Source organism: Lissotriton helveticus, chromosome 10 (genome assembly GCF_964261635.1).
Source record: "Lissotriton helveticus chromosome 10, aLisHel1.1, whole genome shotgun sequence".
NCBI lineage: Eukaryota > Metazoa > Chordata > Amphibia > Caudata > Salamandridae > Lissotriton > Lissotriton helveticus.
Window position 1 is genome coordinate 782,432,221 of NC_136071.1, and position 23,622 is coordinate 782,455,842.

The 23,622-nt window shown below is 41.1% G+C and overlaps 1 protein-coding gene across 8 annotated transcripts in view; it reads left to right on the forward strand.

Annotated features, from left to right (window-relative positions):
• The window catches only part of ARHGAP12 (Rho GTPase activating protein 12), a 399,139-nt gene that overhangs the window by 256,628 nt on the left and 118,889 nt on the right, over positions 1–23,622 (forward strand). For 4 of the 8 annotated variants that reach the window (XM_078663344.1, XM_078663345.1, XM_078663347.1 and 1 more), the window contains 2 exons: positions 12,615–12,737; positions 18,430–18,534. In XM_078663344.1, the coding sequence (XP_078519470.1) occupies positions 12,615–12,737; positions 18,430–18,534 (228 nt within the window). The remainder of the gene's footprint in view (positions 1–12,614; positions 12,738–18,429; positions 18,535–23,622) is intronic. The other 4 variants (XM_078663346.1, XM_078663348.1, XM_078663350.1 and 1 more) reach the window with 1 other exon arrangement.

Consider the following 23,622-nt stretch of genomic DNA (forward strand, 5'->3'; position numbering starts at 1 on the left):
TGCAGTAAGATACTGAACAGGCTGTATGTGCTTGTGCTGCTTCTGCAAAGATAAAATGTCACAAAATCTGCACATGCATATCATTGAATGTGACACTGGTTTCTGAAATGCCCTGTAAATATGACTTACTGCAATGTAAAATCCTGAACAATCGACAAATTGCTTCGGGATAGAATCGACAAATTGCTTCGGGATAGTTAAGCACTCGCCAAAATTAAGTATCCATTCGAACTTTGGCAGGTTTTACTCTATGTTGAATATTGTATTAAGCAAGAAAATACTTGGAGGAGAAACAGAATATCAGTTGATTTGAATGCTAGCTAAACTTTGCCTGTTTATAAAGGCTTGAATGCCTTTAGGAGTTTAGATTGCTTAATCTTTAACATAAAGAACATTTTGGCTGAGCACTGTCTTAATTGATATTTCTGATAAAGACTCCTCGAAAGAAGGCTAAGACACATGAAATCAAAGCAGACGTCTCCATTGGCCCGTCATTCACACCAATCTGAGTCTTATAATGCTCTGGGCACCCCTAGGCCTCACTCTGTTCCCCACATTGGAACGGACCCCAGCTCTGGTCCCACTGGCCCTGACTTTGTGTAACCTTCAGCAATGCCACAACAGCTATAGGAGCTAAAACAGGCCTTAGACACCATTGTTGGTACCCCTCTGGGTCCTTCTGGTGTGTTTTCAGGCCCAAAGGATCTGACAGAGTCTCCAGTCAGGTTACGGTTAATGAATCTGTCCCAGACTGTGCTAGTCGATTTGAGGCTAACCCCTTCCTCAAGCAGAATTCTGCCTACTCTGGCCCTTGTGGCACGCACACTCCACCCATGGTGCTACACCTGTCGCTGCTCTTGGTGCTGCACCCGACACCACGGTTGTGGGCATCGACTTCGGCACGTTTATCCAAAACTGAAAAGATTTTTTTATCGATTCGGAGACCCATCTTGTCCCACCTAGATCTCGACAATACGTTCACTCAGAACTGGTCCCTTCTGTCTCTCCCCTATTATGACTGGGACTATGATGATTACCAAGAACACTAAAATGAGGGTAATCTGTTTGACCTTCAGGATGCCAGTGGTCTGTATACACCCACATCTATTAGCCTCTTGTCTCCGACTCCAGCTATGCCAATGAAAGAATCCACCTCTTTCACCAGGGTGATCAGACGGGAAGCAGAGGTTTTAGATCTCGCTCTACGTGGCTCTGAGGTAAAATCAAATGTACTAACTGAGGTTCTGAATCCTTTTCATACTAGCCAAGAACCTTTGGTACCATTTAATGAGGTCCTGACGGATGTCCTGGTCGGCACCTAGACAAAACCAGTATCCTGCCTCCCTCTGTATAGGCAAGTAGAGATTTTCTTCAAATTGAGTGAGACATTAGTCAATCAATTAAATTCCTTTATTTCGCAATCTTTCAATTGCGTATAAAGTGTAGAAGTATAATCAGTTTCATCATACACAAATTTATCATAAAGATACTTTCCATATAAAAACAATGGAAACTGATATAATTAAAAACAGAATCCATAAAAAAAGTTTTAAAAACATGTCATCAACTTTTGCTGTTCTCTAAGAGGACAAGTGTGGGCTGGGTTCTCCTCAGCCTAAAGGCTGAAGACAAAAACAATGCAATACAATAGCACACAAACTGATCCCCAGCATTTGGATAAAATTAAGTGCTTCTCTGCACTGTCTAAAATTATGTCGCTGTACAAGAGGCAAAATTAATTTTCTCCTTGGTTCGTCATAGAATTTACAGAAAAAAAACAGGTGTAAATCTGATTGTGAGGACGAACCATCATATTGGAATGGGAGTAAGTCATGTAAAGAGTACCTGCTACCCGGGTAACCCAGCATCAAAGGAATGCTTTTTAGTCGGAACCTTACTAAAATGAAACAGTGTTGTAAATTGGGAACCTGTGCCAAATAGGAATGCATATCCAAGGGGATGGAGGGGGACAATTGGTAAAGATTCACTGAATATTTCAGATGATGGGCCTACCTACTTTCTGCATAGCTTTCAAGCAGAAGGCTTCCTTCAGCTTCGCTTTAGTTATCAACCTACAACTGGTTGGATTTTTGTTAAGTTCCGAACAGCCCAGTGTCCCTAAGGTGGTTTTTACATAATGAAGCCATTTAATTTGATCAGCGTGATCCAGCTTTAGACAATCATTCAGGGTGTTTTGGTTTAATTTTACAGCCTCTCCTCCTGAGAGAATGCCACAATATAATTGGAGCTAAACGAATCACGTCACAGATAACTGGGGCCCCCAATTCAGTGCGGCAGTTGTGGTTGGAACATGTCCGCGGAAGGGGGAATAGTGTTTTGTAAAATCCATACTCAATACACTGCAGAGAATCAACATTGAACATTCCCCAAATCCTTGCCCCATAAGTGGCCACTGATACTGCTTTGGCCTTGTACACCTTCAGAATTTCTGGGATTAGTTTAGAGCCCAGTTTTTTTTTAATAAAAGGTGACAATGGCCCTTATTCTTTTTTAAAGGAGAGGCCTCTGTTTGCTACCATGCTATTACATGTTAGGTTTTGGTCAAAACTTTCCCCAAATATGGAAAGGTATAGACTACCTCCAGCCTGCGTGCTTCTATGTGGAATGATGGACGTTCCTTTAGCTGATGGCCTGCCACTAATATGTCTGTTTTTGCCTCATTAAGTCTGAGGTACATTTGTATCATGAAGCTAGTATAGGGATCAATTAGGGTCTGCAGTGCTCTACCTGTTCTTGCAATTAAGACCGCATCATCTACGTAAAGGAGGATGGGAAGTGGAGCAGCATTTATGTTTAAAATATCCATTGTAGACACTAACAGTGTGGCTTCCACTTCATTAGTGTAGAGAAGAGGAAAGAGGCGAGGACGCAACATTCCTGCCCAGTGTTGAAAAGGATCAGGAAAAACTCGGCCCTAGTCATCCCACTGGCCCCATACTGGGCAAGGAGAGTGTGATACCCATAACTTATGGCCATGAGCACCTGTCCTCTAATCCGGCTGCCACGTTAGAAGGACCTTCTGTTTCAACAGCAGGCAAGGATCTTGCACCCAGGCCTGCACAACCTACACTTCCATGTTTGGAGATTGAAGGGCAGCAGTGACTGACCTTTGAACAGCCTTCTGAAATGGTTGGAGTCCTTTTGGCAGCCAGACATCCATCCACCAAAACAGTTTATGCGAGACGCTGAGAGAAGTTTGTTGTCTGGTGTTCCTCTCACTACATTCAAACCTTGAATGCAAAGTTATCTTATGTTCTAATGCTCTGTCTTTCTTTAGCTAAAGCTTCTTGCTGTAGTGACAGTTAAAGGGTATCTTTCGGCCTTCATGGCCTCTTTACATTTGCCGGATCAGCCCTCCCTCTTCAAGTCACTGGTTGCAATGCGTTTTATTGAAGGAGCTGAACCATCTCTTTCCGCCAACACCATTCCTCTGATGCCTTAGGAGCTTAACATGGTCCTCACTTTCCTGATGTGCACTCCTTTGGCAGCTATGCACAGCTGCCCCCTCCATCTCCTAACCAACAAGACAGCGTTACTCATATCTTCAAGTTGAGTCAGAGTAGCTGCAGGTTTAGTCTGTAGCACCGCCATACAATTAATTCTTCCTAGACAAAGTGGTCCTCCAGACAAAAGCAGCATTCTTGACAAACGTAGCTATGCCCTAAGAGGGCCCTTAGTTTCTATATAGACTGGACCAGAGGATACCAACAGGATGATCGGCTATTAATCAGTTTTTCTAGAGCAAAAATGTGAAAATAGTGCAAAAGAGAACCATCTCACGAAGGATTGGGTTGCATCAAGATCTACTGTGGGCTGCTTAAAAAGCAACCCCTTCAGGATTGCGCTCTCATTCCACCAGAGTGAAGGTGTGGCGTTTGGTACTGGACACCTACCAGTCAGCTATGTGGGTGTCTCGCAACACATTCATGAAGCATTACTACCTGGATAACCAGGTCCGACGGGATGGGCAATGTGCCTGTTCATTACTGCAGGATTTCCTGGTATGAACCATTCCACAGACCCACTATCTGAAAGAGATACTGCTTTGATATCTATTCACCGGGTGAGTAATCTCCAATTAGACGGCGCTATAAGAAGGACATGGTACTTAACTGTGGCAACTCATTTTCTGGTAGAGACTGTCCAATTGCATATTCCTCACCGATCCTCCCATCCTTTCCATTCTGTGGATTGCCTTCATTCAATGAATGAATAAGATTCCAAATATGAAAATCTTCTCACTGCCATACTCTGATTTTGAAGGCTCTGTATCCAACACATGCGGAAAGGATCAGAAAGAAACTGCCGGCGTGATTTGGTCCCTGATGACAAATGGCCAGGGTGGAGCGGATTTGATTCAGAGCTGTCCGAGTGAATTGCTAGCAAACTTTTGGATCCAGTTTAGCACCTGGGTAAATTCATAAGGTGAGAAACCTGCAGTTAAATAGTCTCTACCATAAAAGGGGTTACTGAAGATAAGTAATTTGTTCGTCTCATAAAGACTTCACTGAAAAATATGACCTGGTAATTAAAATTTTCTGTGCTCACAATTTAATGACAGTTTTTCCTGGCATCTGTTTCCAGTTTTTCTCCGCCAGAATATACGTTATGGAATTGTTCATTACATCATTGAAGACCTCACTCTTAACTACTCTTCTCACTCTAGAGTTCTATGCTGCAGATTGTCTACTTCAAAAAGAAAACCAGACTGCACCATTTAAAAATTATCAAAGGATCAGTGTTTGTTTAAAAGGTTCTAGGACTGAATTGAATAATCAAGAGATGTACTTTTTACAGCCATGCTTTGTTCTGGGTTTATGGGTTGACTTTTGATCTCAAGGCTTCTTCCACTGCTGGATTGCTGCCATTTACTTTTAGTTTTGGAACTCTGCCCTTTTGCTTTGCTGGCTCTCTTTTTAAGGTTTTGTGGTGTTTAGGGAAGGAAATCTTTTTATTTAACATTTCAGATTGTTCACCATGCTTTCATTCAGATGCTTGTGTTTTTGCTAAGGGTGACCTAGGTTGAGATCTTCCATAGTTAAGAAACAGCAAGCATTCCTCTTCACAGATTTGAATAAACCTGCTTAACTTTTGGCACACTTCACATATCTGGAGTATTGCGCCTTCTGTCTTATGATTTGTGTGAACACACAGATGTGCTAGATCTATTTTAGTCGATGTGTCTGCAGAGCTGTATGATATAATGAAGCACCCTGTTATTTACTTTTTTTCTGTGTATACTTTCATATGAATGGGCAGTATTAGTTTCTCTAAAGCCTGCCATGCACGCTTGGCAATATGCGCACTCCTATTTTTAGAAAAAGATAATGTATTTTTTTCAGAATTATGTTGTGTTAATGAGCAAAAACTCCTTACCTCGTGCTGAATGAAGGCTAAGTGCTAAAAATAAAGAACAACTAACCTGCATTCTATGCTGCTTTAGAAGCTGCAGTAAGATAGGCTGCCAGTAGTAGAAATCTGGGGCCCGATACAGATGAAAGGGGGGGGGGGGCAGTGGCATAACACAGGCCCCCGCAGCCACCATGGTGCGGGGGTCCCCCAAGCTTCAGGGCCCCCCTCTGGCCGAGAGCTCCTGAGTGATTCTGGAGGGGTCCTCTCCATGTACCTTGCAGAGCCCCCCCCAAGTTTTGTTATGCCAGTCAGGGGGTGTGTGGGGGTGGGGGGTTGTCTGCAGCACACCTTCAAATTGGTGCACTGGACGCAAATGGAGCGAATGCTCCCTGATAATGCACTGCCCCTAGGACAGGTGAGACCTCAAGACCCTGTGGCAGCACATTAATGAAAGACGGAGCAGCTACTTGAAGCAGCTGCTCCGTCTTTCACTGTGCGGGTAGCACCCGCCTACTTTTCAAGAGTGGAAATTAATTCCTGTGCAGGTGGGTGCACCTGCTTGCAAAAGGGGGGGGGGGGTCTGAGGAGTTCAACACCCAGTGGTCTACACTCAAGCGGCGCACTGACTCTATGCCACCTTTCTGCGCCCGCCCCCTCATAGTCTTTGTCTCTGATCCCATTGACTGTAATACACCATGAGGGCAGATGTAAGGTGTTTAATAATAATAAATCCTTGAGAGCTTGTTACCATTAACATTACATAAGTGAGGCCTGCATTTTTTGTCTCAAGTTTTCGTAATACACAGATCAGACCATTTGACCCCGACATAACTTTTGCCTGCAACCCAATCAAGTTTATAGCGTTTATCTTTAACATGTTACCATACCCAACTCAGACCTACTTGGAGCATATCCATTCTCATAGTGCAACCATCAGAATTACTGTCAAAGTTATAGCTCTGTTCTAAATTAAGGTTGACAAACAAAGGGCCCAACAAGGAACCTCACAATGCAAATCTGCTATCTCTTATACTTGTAGATGCAGAAATCAGTAGCAAAGTCCTTGTCGTCTACAGTAATCTGTGCGTGTCCATTTAACAAAATACCGGTCTACAGGCTTTAACACAATTAACAACAATCCACCCATAAAGGCTTCAACACATATTTTTCACAATAAAAAAAATCCACCTTACTGCCTTTGGAGAAACTTGTCATTATAATCCGCTCAGGCTTGCAACATCTGACATATCTGTTCCTAAAGAACCTGTTAAGTATATTACCTTTACCTTTTGTTTTTCGCCATAACCAACTCAGGCTTATTGTATTAAGCATACGTTTTTTCACAAAGCATTCTTCATGCACGTAGTCAAAAAATTATAAATGTGCACCAAATTAGATTTGCAAAACAACATGCACCCCTCTAAGCAGTCTTTTAAGCATTATCACAGTGCAAATCTACTCCTATGATTGTTCATAGAGAGTGGCCAACACCATTCTCTTTGCCTACTAAGTACAAAATACTTGTCTTTAGGCTTAAACACAGTTTGAGAAAACAGGCTTTTTTCAGGTTTCCCCCCATCTTTTTGCCCCATTTTGGACTATCTGCTGGTTTGTACAACTTTGAGAGTGCACTGAGCCCTGCTGTCCAGACCTCAGCGACAGTGTTGTGTACTTTTCCTGTCAATTTTGTTAATGTTTAGACACTTATCTTTAAAATAGGCCTAGGTGGTGAACTGTGCTACGTTCGCAGAGTTTTCTGCACTCCGTGGAGCTCAGGGAGTGCAGAAAACTCTGCTTTGCGATGTGCAGCTATGTTTTTTCCCCACTCGCAATCACGAATGGTAAGCTCGCAAGCGTGAGCTGCTGCTCGGGTAGAATTTCTACCCATGCGGCAGGGATACCAGCACAAACTGCAGTTTGCATTGTACGTCGTCACTTGCGGAACTTCGCTGAGTTTTTTGTAACTTCGCGGAGTTCCGCATAGCAAAACTCCACAAACTATGCTCCGCAAATTATGCCCAGCCGAACTATGCTTGGGTATAAGTCCATTTATTTTCTGTACACTTAATGTCATACGCATCCTATTAATACAAATTCTCAACCACCTGAATAGAGCAACTTTACAAATATTAGAGGCCGTGACTCAAAAGTAGTGTCTACTGTGTATGTTGTAACAGATTCAAATCATCCATCAATATTCACATATGTAGTAGATCTAGGTTGCCAAGAGATGATACAGTATGTACAATTGTGAACAGTGTGACATATGTGCTCAGTGCTCCACAAGTGTACAATATATATACAGTGATAAGAACTTTTATACAGAAGGGGGGGAGAGTTTAGACCAGACGAAAATGTTGAAACTAATGGCTCTGTTGGTTGATCCTTCTCATTTATGTGTGCAGGGCCTTTGTCAACATAAACAGTAGACACTACTTTTGAGTCAAGGCCTCTATTATTTGTAAAGTTGCTCTATTCAGGTGGTTGAGAATTTGTATTAATAGGATGCTTATGACATTAAGTGTACTGAAAAGAAATTGACTCATGCCCGACAGAACCACTTCTTGTTTACTAATTTATACCCAGGTTCTGAGGGACACAGGGTCACCCCATTTTTGTTGTACAGGTCTACATTAAAACATACATTATTAAACAGAATAAACATATTTAATTTAAGAGGAATTGGGGTTTATTAAAACTATAGTCAAGCGCCTCAGCTTTCTGAGTTAACAGAATTGAAAGCTCTCTCATATGTACTCATGAAACGAAATAATTACTAAGACTCGCATGTAAACTGCAAAGAACCATGGACTGAAGCAAGAAATGCCCAGTCTAGTGTGTGCAACAAAGCTTCGCAAAAGCATAAGAAGCAGTTCCAAGGTGCACAGAACAGATTGTAAAAAGAAGAAATTACAAATACCAAGTATTACAAACCTGCAGAAAATGCTAGTCAGTGGACTTAAATAGTTATATGGCCATTGGAAAGCATGCTGAGCCAAACTCGCAATTAAGTTGAAGTTAACAAATGTAGCTAAGGCTCAATCACTGTCAAACAATTACTATAATTAAATTATTCTAAATGCCCTGTAAAAAGATGTCTACTCTTTGAAAGTGGATACTTCATTACATAATAAATAGATGTCTGAGAGAGACGAAGAGATATGTCGCGTTTCGCATCTGGCTGTACATGTACTCCAAAACATTGATCTACTCAAGGCGATCAGTTGTGTTGGTCCAAAAATCCGTTACCAAGAATCTTACCCTGGAGGATACTGTGTAGTTTCACCGTAGTGTGTGCCAAAAATGGGTTCCTTGATAAGCCCCTGTCGATACAAAAAGCGAATGTTTGTGGCCCGAATGCAGCTTAGTTAATTATGCCACGCATTTATTTAATTTGAACAAAATGACTAGGCGCCTAACATTGCCTGGCCATATTACAAACAAAGAGTATATCTGCATGTTATGACCGAGAAAAACTTATTTAAGCGAAAAAGATGAATGCATGTAGTTCTAAATATAAGGGTCACCAGCATGGAACCAAGTGGACAAGTCCAAGTGCAGACCAATATGCGTGTAATCAGGCCGGCAACAGTAGTGCGGAAAGATTTACACGGCATGTAGGAAAACATATTGTGCTGGGAAACACATTTTGGGAGAGCTAACCATTTTTTCAAACACTTGTTTTCACATCCCTCCCAACTTCCCTCTATACTTTGGGGCAATACGCCAGACCCGTAAAGACATTGATTAGGGACCATTGCATTGTAGGCTGTCAAAAGGGTAGATCAGGAAGGGCAAGCAAAGGTTTTCTTAAAATGGACAAAGCCCCCTATTGTTACTGCGGCCCGCATTTTTACCAATTATTTATGTAGGGCCCAGCTCAGCTGTCTTGTGAACGTCATACCAAGGTACTTATAGAACAATACCTCCTAATTCCTACTATTACCTAGCAGCCACTTACATGGTTTGATTTTTTTCCTAGAGGGGATTATTTTTGTTTTTTTCCAATTCACTTTCAAGTTATTAACCACACAATAATTATTAACCTAATCATCTTTCTCTGTAAGCCTGCTTGGGTCATATCCAAGATTGTCAAATCATCTGCATAGAGTAGACACAACACGTCAGCTAGGAACAGAGAGAACAATGTGGGGGCCAAGACACAACCCTGCCATAATCCATTTCCTAGAGGTATTCTACCTGAAAGGGCCCCTTCCAAATCAAGCTCCACTTGGGCCCAATTTTCAGAGTGCAATTTTTGCAGGATCACCCATAAACATTGGCGGATACCCTGCTATCTTAATTTAGCCCAGAGTATACTACGGTCTACCAAATCTTAAGCGGAGCTAAAATCAACAAAACAGAATAAACTCCCACTGGCGGATGCATCAACGTAGACTTTTGTATTCCTAAATAGCGATTTTTAAGGAATCGCTATTTAGAAATAGCAAAAGCCTATGCATGTAGGAATCGCTATTAAAATTTTTCAAAGTTTTAGCAAAGTACCATGAAGTTCAACTTCATGGTAATTTGCTACTCCTATTAGCGAATTCGCTATTTTTTTAACTTTCATGCATTGCATTTAAGGAATCTCAATTTGGGATTCCTTAAATGCAATCTCAATTTAAGGAATCTCAATTTAGAGATTCCTTAAATTGCGAGCTTTGCATTTGGGATGATGCATCCCAAATGCAAAAATACCGGTCTCAAAGGGGCAGATTCTGAGAATCTGCCCATTTGCGACCGGTATTTACTTTGATGCATATGCCTGCCAGTTGTTTCCTTGGCCTTCTGCCCCAAAGGCCCACAAGCTGAAGCAATGGTCTATAATTGAATGCCATGGCTTAAAACACCCCTGTTCCATTGAGACAATTCTGTTACCCTCAATCCAATTCTTCAGTGAACTGAGAATAACCTTAAAATACAATTTTCACCTACATCCATCAGGCTTATCAACGATAGTTGCCTGGTACATTCATCTCACCTTTTTAATATATTGGTTTAATTATTGTACCCTTCCTGCTGGAGGAAAATGTACCAGTCTTAGTTATAGCTATAAAAACTCTTTACAAAAACGTTGTCCACCATATTGGGTTAAACTTCACCACAATTGCTGGAAGATTATCCGGTCCTGCTGCTTTAGTTAAATTTAGGGAGGTTATCAACTTGGTTCTGGTTCTGAATTGAGCAGAAAAGCACTCAAAAGGCTTCATCCCCCAGTTTCGGCCAGCTCTCCCTCGCAGTTATATCCGCGGACTTATAAATATTTCTTAAAAAGGATACCCAGTCAGTTTCTGGCACAATACATCTTGCTGGGAAGGGGGGGTGGGCACATTACCATTTCACCTCTGGACTAACTTCCAGAACATCCTCATATCCTTTTCCTGTAGATTATTAACCATAAGGTCCCAATCGTAAGGCCTGCTTCTTTGTCCTAATCAGGACCTCCTACTCCCTTTTCTTACAATTTTAGGCCTTGTTTGCAATTATGGGGTCCTTGGAGCGCCTCAACCCTCCTGCTTTTCCTAACTCCTTCCTAGCATATACGTATTCCTTATGAAACCACTGCTGCTTAGAAGGTTGGCAAGGAAAAACCTTTTTTACTTTCTTATTGCATAGCCGTTTTACTGGTACCAGACGATTAACGTCCTTCACTGTGGTTTTTGAATACCATACCAAGATTGATGGCACTACGGCCATATCAAGGTCCATCTCTTTAAGGATTTGGTACTGCGTCAGTTAGTTTATATATTCCTCATCTGTCCTTGTTATTAGGCATTTTGGAAAATCTACTTCCATCTGGATTACCCGCTTCCTGGATACTGGTACTGCTGCTATGCCATTTTTAGCCCCCAGTGATCACTACTGCTTATTCCGAACACGTTTGTGGGAAGACCACCCTAAGGCTGACGGGTTTAACAATGTTTGTGGAGACCACTGCCCTTGTGTTCTTTGTTGAAAATAAGTTACTAGATTGTAAGAACTAACTGAAGATATCAGAAATATTCTGCACACTAATGTCCCAATTTAGGAAGATGGAATCTCTATATGCCCTAAAAAAACACAATGTCCTGGCATCGCTGCAAACTATGGTGATCTCGTCAAACTGTGGTGATCTCTGCAAAGTCATATCTGAATATGTGTATAAAACTTGCAGCAAAGTTCGGTGCACAGTTGTAAATACTTATTGCATTATCATAGGCTGTGGAAAAAGCAGCCTGCTCCGGAGAGTTGGCCACGATCCAATTTAACCTGCATCTTACATTGAAATAGTTGGAGTGAAAAATTCAAGATACTGTCTTTTGCGCTCCGCTTTTTTTTCCTTGCCTCAAAACGTGTGCATGATTTATCAAAAATATTTCAGACGAGCGTGATAACTGGCTGTGCTTTTTTTTCCCCCTTCTGGCTTATTTCCACACCATGAATTCTAATGCAATTTTAACATAGAAATGCACCATTTTCATATAAAGATTTGCTGCTTATGTCTGTACCTCAGACTGCCAAAACTGTTGCACCATATCGGCTCCCTTCACGAGGTTGCTCTCCAAGGCCCCGCCTCCTATACACAGTGAAAAAAATTAAAAGCTGGCAGGTCTGGTACCCTCTCCTGTTGTGCATCCTGAACCCTTCTAAGATTTTACCAATGAAAGTCATTAACTGTTAAACGTGTTGATCTTCGCTATGCCGCACACCAACCACAGATCTAAGTCACTACTTCCCAGACTTCAACTGCCTTTTTCTTTAGATTTTTTTTTTTTTTAAAACATTTTTTGCTTCCAAGTATCACAGTCTCTGCTCATTACTTATGGGGATCATGTATTTAACGAATAGTAAACATATGTTTGCTATCCCTCAATGCTGCATTGTTTCATTTAATAAAAGAAAGTTTTTGTTGACCGAATCAAATTAATTCTAATCGATATTTTGTTCATTTACATTTTGAACATCTTATGTATTAATATATACAGTGTGTGTAAAGCTGTGTAGTGGTATATTGATTATCATATGTTTGTTTTTTAAGAAAGCCGCAGTTGTACACACTGCTGTGGCTTAACTAGGTAGCCATGGGCAATTAGGTTAATTTTGCTTCATTATTTTTCATTCTGTACACAAAAGACTGCCTTAATCAGTGGCATTGTTTTCAGAATGTCTTTTCGCAAACCTGGTAGTTGATTTCTCATGTGCATAACTAGCCATTACTTTGTTTTGTGATATCACTTTTCTTCCCTTTTCCCATCAAGTCATTCTGCACACGCTGCTCAATTCCTGAGCTCCTCCTTTCGCTGCTTGCCACGTGGAAAAATTCTCTCAGCCCTCGGTCTGCTGTCACCTATGTAAACTCTGGTCCTGCTTCAGCGGTCTCTGTATGTGTTAGTGTTGCATGTCCCATGTCGCCTTCATTATTTGTATTGCCATTAACATGATACATTAATTTGTGAGCATAACCTATGTACCAGATGTTACTGTTTATCCCAATGATGTGAAAAATTAAATGGCCACTAACTTCTTTTTTTTTTTTTAAAGCTACTGCTAAATTTTTTTGTACGTTTAATCACGAAGCAGTCTGAAAATTGTGTATTGTGTGGGTTTATTTTCATATCTTGAATGTTGCTCTTCTAATCGGTTATGCTGCTTGTTGGTTTTATGGTTCACATTTTTGTCTGCATGCATCAGTACAGCGATGCATGTACCCCTTAAAACACAAAACACAGACTAAGTTTAGTCCAAACAATATGGCTGCCTTTTCATTTTGTACGGTCAAAATATTGTTTATACCACAATTAGTCTGTGTTCTCGGTTTTCAGGAGGAAATATAGTCTAGTACAGTGTATTTCTAATTTTGTACATCTTTATTTTATTTTGTACATTTAAACTTTAGCTAACATAAATTACCTACTTTTACGTACCTTCACACACTTATATAATCTGACTCATCCCTCTCTATCTATCTATATATATATAAAAACCAAAGTATGTCCGTTTGTCCTTTATGCATTACTACACCATTCATCCGATCGGCATGAAACTTTGGGAAGTTGTTGAGTACAGTCCCGCGAAGGTTTCTGGCAAAAAAAAATTGTTAAATATCGGCCCCCCAGGGCCCTCATAATCTTTCCAATACTAAACGTTTACACTTTCCGGTGCGACTCGCTTTTGCACTGACCATCAACAAAGCACAAGGACAATCGCTGCAAGTGTGTGGAGTAGATTTGGAGAATCCGTGCTTCTCACATGGATAACTGTATTTCGCCAGCTCACGCGTCGGAAAACCTGATTTATTCGTCTACGCCCCAGACGGAAAAACAAAAAATATCGTGTTTCCACAAGCACTCGAATTAAAAAAACAGAATTAAAACAACACTTTGAAATGTTTTCCATATTAAAATGAATAAGTTTCAATAAAAATGACACAATGTAAATTGAATGTTATCATAACAAGTTTCCTTAAATTTACTTTCTTTTGAGATCGCAGCAACGTGCGACGGGTAAGCTAGTGCACTTATAAAACAGTAGTACACTTTGTTTACACTTAAAGCACAGACCACAAACTAAGTGTGGTCTAAACAATATGGCGGAGTTTTAATTCTGTAAGGGCCTTCATTACCCAATGATATTCAATTTTGTCATTGTGATGTACCGTAAAGTTAGTGCGGTATAGCAAGGCACAATATATCACTACGTTTTTGAACCGTATCGGCCTGATTCACAAAGTCCTGTCTTTTAATGTACGGAGACTCCGTAATTGTAAAGATAGTACCCATTAAATACCTTTCTGAATAGCAAACTGTTGTAAACTTGCACAAAAGTGTAAGTTTACCTTTGTGAATCAGGCCGTATAATTTTAAAACTAATGAACCAATTTACACCTACTACCAAAAAATACCCTTTTACAGCCCATTATCTATATCGCTGAAAAATTTCTTCTAAATCCAATGAGCCATTTACCCAACATAAACAACGATGTATGACGCAACACTTTTCTTCTCTGTATGACACCGCACTCCACTCTTTGACAGTCCAATCTAATCTGACACCACTCCACTCTACCACATGCCAGTCTGACCCTCCACACCATCCTACGACATTCCAGTTCACTATACCCCGCACCCCTCAACTATACAACATGCCACTCCACTCCAAGACAGTCCACTGCATTCCACGTCACTCGCATCTACACACGTCACTCCACTCTACCCCACTCCATGACATGCCAGTGCACCCCACTCTGACATCCCACTTCATTCTATACCCCTCCAATCTACGCCCCTCCGCTCTAACAAACTAAACGACACCCTACCTTGACATGCCACTCTACTCTAAAACACGACACAACACACCACTACACTCTACGGCACTCCACAATACTCTACCCTATGCCCCTTCACTGTATGTCTCTTTACTCCACTGTACAACACACCACTCCACTCTACGCCACGCCACTCCACGCCACGCCAATACACTCTGCTCCATGCCACTATATGCCACTCCAAGCTACTGTACACTATTCTACGCTTCTTCACTCTGACACTACTCTACTGTTTGCCACTCTGTCGCTCCACTGTACACTACCACACTTTATTCCACGAGACTCTAAGTCACATCACTGTACGGCATTACACTGTATGGCACAACTCTCTACGCCTCTCCTCTGTAAGACACTGTACAATACGTCACTTTCACAAGACACTCTACGCCACTCCACTCTAATCCTCTGTATAACACCCTGTTCTGACACTGCATTCCACTCTTCTGCTCTCTACTCCACTGTACAACACTTTAACCCACTCCATACCACTGTACTGTATGCCACTCTACTCTACCCCACTTCACTGTACCCCACTTCACTCTAAGCCACTCTTCCCTTCCTCCATTCCAATCTACTCCACTTTATGCCACTCTTATGTACCCCCTTCAATGTAACCGACTTCACAGCATCCCAATTCACTCTTTGCCACTCTATTGCATCCAACTCTACTCCACTTCATTCTGCCCCATTTCAATCAACCCCACTTCTCTCCACTGTACTGTGCACTTCTCTGCTAGACACCACTGCACTCTATGTACTGTACTGTGCACCACTGTACTCTAACCAACTGCACTTTACGCCACTGTACTTTATGGCACTCTAATGTTCGCCGCTTCACTATACTCCAATTCCCTCTACCCCAATTCACTCTGGGCCAGTCTGCTGTACTCTGCACCACTCTGCTGTATGCAACTGCACTCTACCCCACTGTACTCTACTCTGTTCCACTCTACGCCACTGCACTGTATGCCACTTTGCTCTACTCCACTTTGCTCTGCCCCCCCCCACTCTACTCAATGTCATTCTACTCCATTGTACTTTACACCATTCCAAGTAGTATAGAAAGAAAAAGGTAGTGGATATACTTTGGTATGTTACAAACAAAAGTTAATAAAAAAAAATACAAATTGAATGAAGAAACTAAAGGTTAAAGCATATTTATAGTTAGAAAAACTATTCATTCTTTCTATACAAACCAAACTTAAACTACACAAACATTAGTTATTCTAAAGTTCTATAATTCTACCTTAAATTTATTATTTAAGAAGCAACTTCAAATTACTGTCACTCACTCCCCTCCGTACACAGTGTTAGCAATTCGCGAGCTACACTACTTTAACTATAACTTTCACCTTTATGATGCACTGCTTTTACCCTTTCATATCACTTATATCATGTGAAATAGTAGCATTTATAACGCTCATGACATTTCAAATGACATAATTTGTGAGAACTGTGTGCAAGGTAGACGGCCGGATTATAGGCAGGCATGGTAACATCAGCTCGTTCAAATTGAGTTTTTTACTGCTTGGAGCCACAATTATATAATCACACTAATCAAATATTTTACCTTGAACCTTTTATGGTTCAAATCTAACCTTGCATGAGAAATATTACAGTCCGCAACCTGGAACATAATTGTTTCTAGACATCTTACAATTGAGAACATTTACGCCACAGAGAAACTACCAAATACGTCTTCGCTTGGGTTTTTTCCATCTACTTGAAGTCTATCTATTTTAATAAACACTGAAGACTGAAGTAATTATTAATTTTCCTGGAAGTGAATAAAGTATTGAACAATTAACTACTATGCACTAACTGACTCCCCAAGACTCTAAACTGTTGATCCTGAATGTAATTAAAGCAGTGTTAAGAAAGAGCCATCCCTCTTCTAATATTTATAAAATTCATCTGAGCTAGGTTTGTTTCCCGTGTAAAACTGTGAATTTTAATTTACAAACCAGCATCCTCCATTCTGTGACAGATTAATTTTGTTATCGCTCACGCAAATTTATCAAGTATGACTGTAAATTTGGAAGACCAGACTTTTGGGTGTTTGAAATAACTAGCAAGAGCCACCTTAAGAAGATTAGTTCAATTAATTAAGATGAACAGAATGATTATTTAAACACATTGAAAGTTTATTAACGTTTGTTAAATCATATTGTTACTTTTGGCTTTGGTCAAACTCCGGCTTTAAAATCTACTGCAGATTATAAATTGCGGGAAAAACATGTAGAACATAATTATCGCTTTTCATCTAAACACATTGAGACCATTTATTAGAAGAAGCCTGTGCTTGGTCGGGGACTGACTTTATTTTTTTGTTCGTTTTACTGTTTTATATAGTGCCGACGTGGCCCTAAAGTATTGGAGCACTTTACAGAAAAACCTAGATTATACTCCACGTTTTTTCTTTTTTAGTCCTTGGGAGATGAAGTAATTTACCCAGAAACACAGGATGTTGAAACTGGATTCGAACTTAATTCCTCAGTTCAGTAGTCCGCACCTTCACCCGCCTGGCCACTACTCCTCAACTTGAAGCAAATAGTATGATCAAAAGTATGAATTTGGTATTTGCTGCTATCAACAGCCCTAGCCAGCTTTTGAGTCAGGCTTGTTACTAAATCCTTCTTTGACCTGTTATCACAAATCCTTTACAATATACGTAGAGTGGACTCGCTCCACCCAGAGTATTTCTTTCTCACTTCATGTTATTAGTTGTTTTGTTTAGCATTCTGCCTCCTGTGGATCCCATGCATTACAAAGAAAGAAGGGACTATTTTACGATTCCATAGTAGACTGGATAATTAAGTTCCTTATCTCATAGATAAATTGTACACTAAAAACAAGTTTTATTTTGTAATTTTGTTTTTACTTTTCACTGCATTTTTTGGGTGTTAGCCAGGTCTCAAAATGCAGGCTAGACTGTGTTAGTTCAAGGAGGCAGCAGACAAAAGGTAATATTCAAGATTAGTTTTATTTCAGCATAGATCAAGACGAGCTGCTGGTGGCACATGGATAGAACCCAACTGACACCAGATTTAAAGTACTTTCCACATGGAAGTTTCGCCTGACAGTGCCGAGGGTCCATAAGGTTATGCATTCATAACGAGCAGCTACATACATAGATACTACATAGCTTTTCCAATGTTTTTGTGTTTCTTCCTTTTTGAATTAGTTACAAATTGAGATGTGGATTGCACTTTGCATTGCAAGAAAAGCCAAATGCTGACTTGTGTTATCAGTAAGATTTTAAGAGAACATATAAAACATTAGCAGGCCTGTTTTTGTCTTTTGGTTTCTTTAATGGGTCTAAACCTAATTATCAGTAAATTAGATTAATTGAATGAGCATGAATTAAACAAAAACAAACCTAACAATGTGACTAATTGCTCGATAAACTAACAGGGAATTTTTAAGGACTTTTTCTCTCTTCATTGAATTAACCCTGTGCACTGTGTGGTGTATTCATACTCTCTGTTCAACAGGTGTGATAATTCCGTATTTCCCTGTCAAATATTAAGACTGGAAATAGCAGTGTAATTGTATTTTTGAAAAGTAAATGTTGTGGACTGCCTGCCCCCCCTCCCCACCTGAGGGTTAATTCCTAGAAAACTTTCCCAAATATTACTTTTCTCTTGAAAGTGTATTATGCAGTGCCTCTCAAGCAGTGGGAATTATGTTTAAACTATGTTGGTAATGTATTCTTTTAAACATTAAAAGCTGTGTCTTCTTCGTTTTAGAAATTTGGTGGCAATCAGTCCAAATTAGAGTTCACAGTAGACCTAAAGGGGGCGACAGTTGACTGGGCGTCAAAGGACAAATCCAGCAAAAAGAATGTTATCGAAGTAAGTTTGCTTGCACCCATTTTTTTTTACATTTAAGACTAATATAAGCAAAATGTTAAGGGTTGTTGGATTTTGCAAGGTCCTTGAATCTATGTATTCCCACTTTTTCCAACGGATGATGAACCAAAGATGGTAGGCCTGAAACTTCCGGAATCCAAGGTACTTGTTGGAGATCCCCTTATATTATTGGTGTCATGAAAGTGGTGAGATTTCTCACTGGGGGCCCAAGCAGAGATTGCAAGGAGCTAGGTACACTTCCTGTGCAGCTGGTGAGCCCTGTTAAAAGATCACTGTTGTTCCTAGTGCAGCTAGATTGCTCGTTCTAAGAGCAGCAATAAGGTAGAAGACTATCATGCTGGAAGAGGTGTTATTCTTTCCTGATTTCAGCAGGCCCTAGCAACCTAGAAAACAGCAGCTGCTGCATCACAACCTTTTGAGGTTGGGTCTTCAAGTGTTGCTCTGTTACCTAGTCAAGCTGACAAAGGGTCACATGCTGAACAGACGACAAGGCCGCTGAAGATTTCTAACAGACCTGCTATAGTTTCCTAATTCTTGAGATTGTTCCAGAGGTCTATGGCTCCTTCTTCTGCTCCTCTATGGGCTTACTGTAAGCTTACAGGAAGAAAGGGGTGAGGCAAAAATATTTAAATGGCGATCACTTTTTCCTAATAGTTTTGCTTTCCCACCCCTTCCGCATAGTCGGTCTCAGACCACTGGTTCCCTCTTGAACCTTCGGAATTTCATTTTTTTCAGATATTGCAAAATAAATTGCTTACTTATGTGCCTCCTGGTGATGGCATTTAGATACGAGTGCTGTGTGGTCTTCTAATTATTATGTAACCTTGGTGGTATTGTGCACTTTTTGATTTGCTAAAGTTGTTGAAGAACAAAAAGATAAATTATCATTTCTGAAAAGTTAGGCTCAACATTTTTAATGGCTCTGATATGTCCCAGAACGTGTAACTTTAATGGGTGTATGCTGATGTCCATGTAAATTAAGATACATGGACAAATGATCGTGTAGAGACAATGTCTGATATTGACTGTACTATTAGTATATATGGTCATTAATCTTTCAAACTCCGTGCTCTGTTACTTTGAAGTACCTGTTTGAATAAATACATTCAAAATATGAGGGTGAATAGGTACATTGCAAATAATTGCGTAAATGTCACCATCCACAATAATTGAAGTAGGACTGTGGAGTGGAATGCCAGCATCCAAAATCCAGAAATATGGTTATGAGATGTTTTTTTGGTGTGTAACAAATGTTACAAAGGTTTAGTTGATACACCCCATCTACTTTTTTCTTGAGTTGAACAGCACGATTTAGAGAATGGAAGTATTGTGTACACTGAAGAAGAAGAAATGTTTATTACAAAACTTCATTGAAGGGCAATGATTATGTATGATAATGATTATGTATTGACCATTGATGTTTCACTACAAGGTCATTAAGGCCCGTACCCGTTCAAGCGCACAAATTCATTGAGCCCTTAAAATGTCTTGCAGGTTGGGGATATTAGTGCTTAATAATCATAGGTGCCCTTTATTGAGCCTTGAGGGGCTAGGCTGAAGGATTTGTAGGACAGCAACATACAGTAAAGTAAAGTGGAACAGTTTACAGAACGCTCATATTTGCCCACCCACCTCCAGCGCTCTTACCTCATCAGGATTCCAGTCTGTGCAACATATAGTCCTTATTTTCCTTTACAGATGTTTCTCTTTACTTCGTGCTGATTGCTACAGCACAAGCACCACCGATGTGGCCTTCCCTCACACCACAAGGCCACAACAGCATCCCAGCTGAAAACACTTTCTGGGATGGGCACTGCATGGTGGGTGAGTTTGGCCATGGGAAAGTAAGGTTTGACTGACTGCAACCATGGAAAGTTTCAAGGGAAACTGGGAAGGGACGCATGACTACACCTGGCATCATGGTGAATGCATTGCCATTGGGCTTCAGTGGCTGAAAGGGAAAGGGTGTGCAGTAAGCCTGTCCAAAAGTGCTTTACAACTTCAGTGTAGGCACAGTAAATTTGGCATGTTCTGATGCCACCATGACGCAAAAAAAACCTGTAGTTTTGGATCCTTTTGCCTCCAAAACGGAGGGCGGAATGCAGCTTATAGGCCATCCGAAAGGAGTAAGATGCTTCCATGCCCCATTCATTTTTTTACTGACTAGGCCTATTAATAATCACAGCATGGAATCCTTAATCGTGATTACTGCCTGGGGACATTCGTGCTTATTAATGCACGGGGACTTTAAGCTCATAAATACCAAAGGGGCATTGATCCTCATTAAAAAAAGAGGCTATTGACACTTATGAATAAGGCCTTGAACCAGAAAAAGCAACTCAATTTAATGGAAAAAAACTTTAGCCAAAGTTTAGTTAATGTTGATAGGTGAATGAAGATAAAACCTCAAATAACTGGAAGTTAACCATTTACTTAACATCAACTTCCAAGTCAACCTTGCCATCTGCTGGGCCGGAAATCAGTTTACACTTTCTATAGTATCTTGGTTTATCATCACGGGGGCTAATTCCTGTTCTTGCTATCCATGACAATGGATCTTTGGAGTTGTTTTAGAAAAGAGGAGAGCTGAACATCACATACATTATGATCACAATCATTAGTTTAATGTCAGTCAATAGAGAGGATTTGGTAAGAGTAAAAGGGTTTTTAATAATCAATATTTTAGTAAATCATCTATATTTGGTAATAGGTTAATTTCATCAATCTTAGTCATTAGAATCTTAGTAGAAGTCAATAATCAATCAGTAAGCAATCATTTGCAATACAATTCATTAAGCACACTCCTTAAAGGAAAGAATCCATATTCTAGGAATTTTTGCATTTCTAAAGCGCACTATTACCTAACAGGCATCATTGCGCTAGTAACTCAGCCTGGCAACCTCCGTGGGACCTTACTGTAGCCAACCCCTAAGTCTTGGGAAATAGCCATGTTTTTAAATTCCTTCTAAATGGAAGGAGGTCACTGATTTGTCTCAGCTCGAAAGGTAAGGTGTTCCAGAGCTTTGCATCAGCGATCCCAAAGGATCTACCCCCTGCTCTAACTTTTTTGAATCTGGGAATTTTTATCAGTTTAGCCCCAGATTAACGCAAAGTTCGGGCAGGAACGTACCACTCAAATTTGCGTTGAAGAGAGGTAGGATCCATTCCATGCAGGGCCTTAAATACTAGGCAAAGTGATTTGAACTTGATTCTTTGATTCACGGGGAGCCAGTGCAACTCCGCCAGGGCCAATGAAGCGGAGGACCGTCTCGACCAGCCTAGTACCAGCTTAGCTGCAGTTGACTGCAGCCTCTGCAGCCTGTCCAATAGAAACTTTGGAGATTCAAGGAGCAGGGCATTACAGTAGTCAACTCGGCTAAGTACGGTACTCCGTGTTATCAGTGAATGCGCCAAAGGGGGGAGCAACGGAAAGATCTAACGTAGAGAGCGAATGATGGCCAGGCAGCAACCCACCACTTTCGTGACATGTGCCTCCAAGGTAAGATTACAATCAAATGTTACACCCAGGTTGCGAACTGTCTTGACAGGCTGGCCAAAATTAGGGAATCTGAGGGCCAAAAGTTACTAGGCAACACGGAGGGGATCCTTCCCATGGCACAGTATAGCACCTCCGTTTTAGATACATTAAATTGTAGCGAGTTATCCCTCAGCCACAGAGTCGTGTCCCGCAGGCAACTGTGACACCCCTCTAAAGAATTTGACTGTGCTCCCTCCAGGGAGACAATTAATTGCATATCATCCGCGTAATTAACGATCTTAATGTTATAACGCTTGATGACCGCGCCATTAGGGGTCTCATGAAAATATTAAAAAGAATAGGGCTAATGGCCGAGCCCTGTGGCACGCCATGCGAGACACTAGTAAAAACAGATTGGTAGGGAGAGAGGGTCACTGCCTGCTGCCTACCTGACAGAAAAGAACGGAACCACCTGAGAGCGCAGCCCGTCACTCCCACCTCTTTCAATCGTCTCAGTAGGATTTCGTGGTTAACCGTATCGAAGGCGGCAGACAGAATAAGTACAGCTGCCTGACCCCTGTCTGCCCGCCCCCGAAGTTGGTCCATCACGGTCACCAAGGCCGTCTCGGTGCCATGTGCCGGCCGAAACCCAAACTGCTCCTCCTCCAGAAGCTTAGCTTGTTCTATATATATTTGGACAGCGTGCCACTCACCACCCGTTCTACTATTTTAGCAGGAAAAGGTAGGAGGGAAATAGGTCTAACATTTTTAGGACACTCTGGCTCGAGGGAGGGCTTCTTAAGCAGGGGTGTCACCAATGCCTGCTTCCACTGAGACGGCACCACTCCATCAGTGAGGGACTGATTACAAATCAGACGGAGCAAGGGGAACATGGGAGAAAGGAGTCAGTAAGAACCCATAAAGAGTTATATAGTTCAAGAGAGTGAAAGAAAGCTTTAAAGCTTCAGCATTAAAGTCAGCTCAACCGTTCAAAAATATATCAAAGCAGAACTTCCCATGAAGAGGGGTTAAGAGCAAATGTCATAGGGTCTTGGTAAAATGGAGAAATCGTAATGGGAAAAAGGGTAACAAGCATTGGCATAGCCAATAGGTCTCGCTTTTTGGACCCTATAAGTATTTAGTTATGCAGCAGAATATCCTTGGTGCAACAACACCAACTGTTGCATGGCTAAACACTTATAAGGTCCCACATGCGAGACCTATCGGCTATGCCAATGCTTGTTAACACTGCTTTTCTGCCTTTTACTTCTTTACTTTATTAGTCACTGACCGCAAAAGCAGCGCTGCAACACATTGAAAGTGCTTTACTCGTATGTTTCCTGTTTTAAATGTGCACTGAATAAAGGAGAAAATGCCAGCTGGGTGGTTTTTGTGCTGGGACATTAAGGTACTAGTCGGCCACATAAAAAAGAACAGCCAGGTAGCAACGCTACTGGCTGGTTCTTGTTGCTGTAAGGGGCCAGAAACACTGACTACTTTGCATGGATCAGGTGTTTGCATGCACTGGGCACGGCTGACTGGGTCATACTGGGCAGAGCCAGGATGGTTCTGTGGGTTAAATGGTCTAGAAT